The sequence below is a fragment of the Eutrema salsugineum genome, unplaced genomic scaffold, assembly GCF_000478725.1.
Source record: "Eutrema salsugineum unplaced genomic scaffold, Eutsalg1_0 scaffold_4, whole genome shotgun sequence".
In the NCBI taxonomy this organism is placed as follows: domain Eukaryota; kingdom Viridiplantae; phylum Streptophyta; class Magnoliopsida; order Brassicales; family Brassicaceae; genus Eutrema; species Eutrema salsugineum.
In genome coordinates, this window is record NW_006256686.1 from 8422484 (window position 1) to 8427878 (window position 5395).

The 5395-nt window shown below is 31.2% G+C and overlaps 1 protein-coding gene across 1 annotated transcript; it reads left to right on the forward strand.

Moving 5' to 3' along the window:
• Positions 1 to 616: 616 nt before the first annotated feature.
• LOC18014057 (MADS-box transcription factor PHERES 1) lies at positions 617 to 1207 on the forward strand. Its single transcript, XM_024153587.1, has one exon. The coding sequence runs from the start codon at positions 617 to 619 to the stop codon at positions 1205 to 1207; it is 591 nt and encodes a 196-aa protein (XP_024009355.1).
• The last annotated feature ends 4188 nt before the right edge of the window (positions 1208 to 5395 follow it).

A 5395-nucleotide genomic window follows, 5' to 3' on the forward strand; every position in this document is an offset into this window, starting at 1 on the left:
AACTACTTTTTACTAGTGTATATAAGAAAAAAAATAGTACATGAATTCAAAAAATAAAAAAAAGAATTTGCTTATTAGAAGAATTATGTGAGATCCACAATATGATCCAAAAAATTATCTGCCTATATATAAGAGTTGACAAGACTTTTTATATCCACAATTCTTAATTTTCTTGTCGTGATAAAGATATAAAAATATATAATATTACTAAATTTCATTGTACATGAAAAAATTTAGAGAATCACTTTTACTAAATAGAAAACTGAGGCTAAGGTAATAAAATAATTTAGTCTTAGTAGATATATTTTTTTAAACTATAAATATAGGTAAGCCCTAAACTTTTTTTTTTGGTCAAAGTCATAACTCTACTTAAATGCATTAGATACACATACGTACATACGGATGTATATAATTTGGTCTAGTCAACTAAAAAATGATTTACTATAACGGAATGGCTATAATTCAAAGTAATAATTCCGGAAATGTAATAAGAAATCTAACAAGAAATGGCACATTTTCTTCACTATATAAACAATTCTCATCCTCGCAAATTATATAGAACAACCACTCAATAAAGAAAAGTACATAACAAAAGTTAAAATACCAAACAAAAAAGATGGTTAATCATGAAAGCAGTACGCATAAGACGATCACCAAAGGAAAAAAAATTTTGGAGAATACGTGTGAGGAGAACCTTAAGGAGAACGATGTGTCTTCTTCTTCTTTACCTCCTCCTGTTGCTGTGGAAGCAGATGTTACACCAATCAGGTCTTATGATCCTATGCAAAATCAACGTCTTTATGATTTTTATCTTGTTGATCTTCCAAAAAAAATCGATGCTTTTATTAAGAGCACTCCTCAAATTTTGAATGATAAAGAACCTGTTCAGTACAATTATCAGGGTCTTTATGATTATTATGATTCTATCCCACAAAAACTTCATGATTTTATTATGAAGAATAACTTGAATTCAAATATGAATATGATTTCGGATGCTGATGATCTTGGTATGAATTCGGACACAAATGTGGGTCCAAATGAAAAACAATCATTCATGGATATGTCAAAGGAGCAGACGGATGATATTGGAGAACATGTGGACATTCCTTCCATGGATGGCAGCCACCACCAACCATCAACCGCAAGCCTTGTGTCCCCAATCACCGTCGGTGGTGATTGTGCTCCTAACATCACCAATAATCTTTAGTGGAAGGGAATTGTTTTCATGCGAAGTGTTTGATAATGTCTTGTGTTTTTTTTTTCAAGTTTAATGTTGTAATAATACTTAATGGGTTTCTCCTTTCAAGTCAGTTGGGTTATTTTGAATTTTTCATAATGGAATAATGTCTTTGCGCAAAAAAATTAGTTTTATTTGACGGAATTTAGATCATTTACATACAGTAGTTTGTTACAATTTTTAGAATAATCAATTCGAAAAAGACATTAATAACACTAGAAAGTAGAAAGTTGTTCCTCAACCTTAAATCTTTCTACCAACAGTCACATATACTCCTTCAGGATCATTGCCTCTGATGTTTGTGCTCTTTGTGCTCTGAGTGAGTCCAAAGATATTTTCCAAATGAAGTTTGATAATTTCTGTTTTCTTCTTTATTTCAAAATGTGTTCTTTTATACATATATATAAATATATAAATAAATAAATATATATATATGTATTTTTAATTGTTAATTAACTTTATTAATTGTAAAGATTTTAATTATAAATCATTTTCATTATTTTGATTATTAAGTTATTTCTACTGATATTTGTTTTTATTTGAATATGAATAATAAATGTATAGTTTCAACACTTTTGGAATCAAAGGTAACAAATGCTAAAAAATAAATCAAGACTACTGAAAGCCGAACTGCGCTAATCACACAAACAAAAATTCTTATGCATGAAAATTTATTGGTACCTTTCAATATTGTTGACAAAGTTCAACATAAAATCTAGAATGAGAATCAAAATCAGCGACAATTGTTCTTAGTTATATTGAAGAGCATGTGAGCGTCCCTTTCTTGTTTGATCGATTGCATGTGTGTTCTTTTTCATGAAAATTACCACGTCTTACATGATGCTTGTTAAAAGTTTCGCCATAATTTATTAGGTAGGCTGTTGTGTTATTAACTTATTTTGGCTAGCATGATCACTAAGTAAACAGACCGTGCGAGAAATTTGGATATATGCAAAATTACATCATCAATACTACATAGTATCCAAAGCAATATTTTTTCAAGACTTGTAAAGCATTTTACCTAGATAATGAATTTTAATTTTTATGATCACGTTGAAGTTTAAACATGATGTGATATACCAAATTCGGCCTAAATCCATAAAATCCAAGAAAAAACTCTAAATCTCATTAAAGGCAAAAATGTCTGTTTTCCTCAAACTCTAGCCCTAATGAGCTCGCCCCTTGCTCTATATAAGGTGGAGGCATGTTTTCTAAGAGCCACAGAGAGAATTCTCAGTGAAGCTCCCTACAAAAATTGTCTTAGACCAGCCAGCCATCAAAAGAGAAAAACTGTAGAAATAGTTTTGAGCGAGCATCTTGTTGGGCAGATCGCAATCAGATCAGGAAGAGTTAAGTGGCGATCAGCACATCTCTGGAAAGTACTCATGGCAAAGTAGCCATAGCAGTTGACCAATCATCATTAGGGATGTTAGCAAGCCCTTTTCTCGTCAAACCAGAAGGAAAAATATCATGATCTACATATCTTTCTGAACATCTAACAGTCCATATCGACATCCAGATCTTGATCGCAAGGTAACACACAAAAGTTACGGACTTGACTTCTGGGCCAAGAAACAATCCAAACCTGAAAAATGTTGAAACCCTAGTATATACTAATATAGTAATATATATATATATAAATATATATATATATATAGAGAGAGAGAGATAGAGAAAGATCTCACAAGAAAGTGATTTTTGGTTGTGTAGACTCATTTGTATCATTAAATACTAGACCGTCCTACAAAAACTGCCAAGGGACGCCGTGATCTCCTTGCCAAGAGATTCTTTTCAAACCATAAGTCTCTTTGACGTTCTCATAGCAATGACTATCATGACTTTTTCTATGTGTTGGATTTAGCATATATGAGTTTTGTGTATTTCATAGGTCCTTTTTTCTATGAAGGGTTTTTAGAAAAAAAAACTTCTTAACTGATCGTATAGAAACATCTCGAATGTAGAATCCCCTCAAGTAGTTCTTTAGTTATTCAACCCCTCCGTTTACAAAATCCACATTGTAGACAGATGGTTTATCAATAAAAAAACTTACATGAGGGGTTTTACATTACAAACATAGTTGATGAGTTTTTTTATCCATCTTTAGTTGAGGGAGGTTATTTCACTAAAAACTTTTATATAAATTGCTTTAAGTATAAATACAAACCCTATTATCATCTTTGGAGTTTTGGTAGATATTTCATGTTATTTGGATCAAAGAGTGCATTTGAATCAAAATTATGTTTTTGGATAAGTTTGGACGTCAGAAAGTTTTGCAATCAAAGAAGACTCTTTCACCGTCTGGTCATCTCAAACATTTGGACACCAAAAAGTGCAGACGACCAGCTTTCAAATGCAAATTGGTTTGGCAACATTCCAACGGTTAAATCTCTGATATTTCAGATGCACTGAAGAAATATGATGTTGCATTAAAGCACAAGCAAGTCAAGCAAAGAAGCAGGCTGGACCACCGCACCCATAGCCTGAGAGAACGCACTTGTGGCTAATACAACTCGACTCATTCTATTCTGTTGTGATCTTGAGAGTTACATGACTTCTTCTCTCTAAACCCGAAACGTCTCAAATGAAATAAAGACTAAAAATACATGTTTTTAGATCTTTCTTATGTATCTCTTTCATGCTTTCGACAGAGAACAACTCCTAGTCGCTTTATCCGATTTGTAGAGGAGTTCTTCTCGCCACTTTGTTCTTCAATAAGAGAAGTTGTCTTATTCTTTTACTTTACTGTTTTATTTTAAAACCAATGATGATGTTAACTCAATATGTATGAGTTATTCCCTTATTGGGTATAAGTTCATTAAAGGGCCCTCATGGAATGATTAACATCTACATTTTTATATTAGGATATCGAGTTTATCAATGGTTCTTTTGTTTATTTTTTATTAATAATGCATGTTTGCTTGATTGATCATCTTGAACGCACAACAGTCATGTTTAATTACTGTTGTGCCCACAACAGTCATGTTTGAACCCACAAAAGTCATGGGCTAAGCATATATCCTTAAGTTCGAGTTACAGAACATTAAAAAGTTCTAACTAGATATTTGATGTTATCGATCATAATTCAAGAGAATTCCCTAATGTTCAGCGTTTTTTACTCTATTGTTTTACACCACTCTGCTTATTAGTTTAATCATTTGCTTGCTTTTCTTTTGCTTAGTTTCTTTTCAGTTATTAGCTACGAAATAGTAACACGAATGCCCCGTTTATTCGATTAGGTCTAGAATCGTTTTAGGAACCGATAAAAATCATAAAAATTCAAATCTATGTGGATTTGATTCCTTAATACGATTGCATTTGTATACTTGCAGCTTTGTTTTAGGATAACAATTGTTAGGACATTACTAACTACTTTTTACTAGTGTATATAAGAAAAAAAATAGTACATGAATTCAAAAAATAAAAAAAAAGAATTTGCTTATTAGAAGAATTATGTGAGATCCACAATATGATCCAAAAAATTATCTGCCTATATATAAGAGTTGACAAGACTTTTTATATCCACAATTCTTAATTTTCTTGTCGTGATAAAGATATAAAAATATATAATATTACTAAATTTCATTGTACATGAAAAAATTTAGAGAATCACTTTTACTAAATAGAAAACTGAGGCTAAGGTAATAAAATAATTTAGTCTTAGTAGATATATTTTTTTAAACTATAAATATAGGTAAGCCCTAAACTTTTTTTTTTGGTCAAAGTCATAACTCTACTTAAATGCATTAGATACACATACGTACATACGGATGTATATAATTTGGTCTAGTCAACTAAAAAATAATTTACTATAACGGAATGGCTATAATTCAAAGTAATAATTCCGGCAATGTAATAAGAAATCTAACGAGAAATGACACATTTTCTTCACTATATAAACAATTCTCATCCTTGCAAATTATATAGAACAACCACACAATAAAAAAAAAGTACATAACAAAAGTTAAAATACCAAACAAAAAAGATGGTTAATCATGAAAGCAGTACGCATAAGACGATCACCAAAGGAAAATAAATTTTGGAGAATACGTGTGAGGAGAACCTTAAGGAGAAGGATGTGTCTTCTTCTTCTTTACCTCCTCCTGTTGCTGTGGAAGCAGATGTTACACCAATCAGGTCTTATGATCCTATGCAAAATCA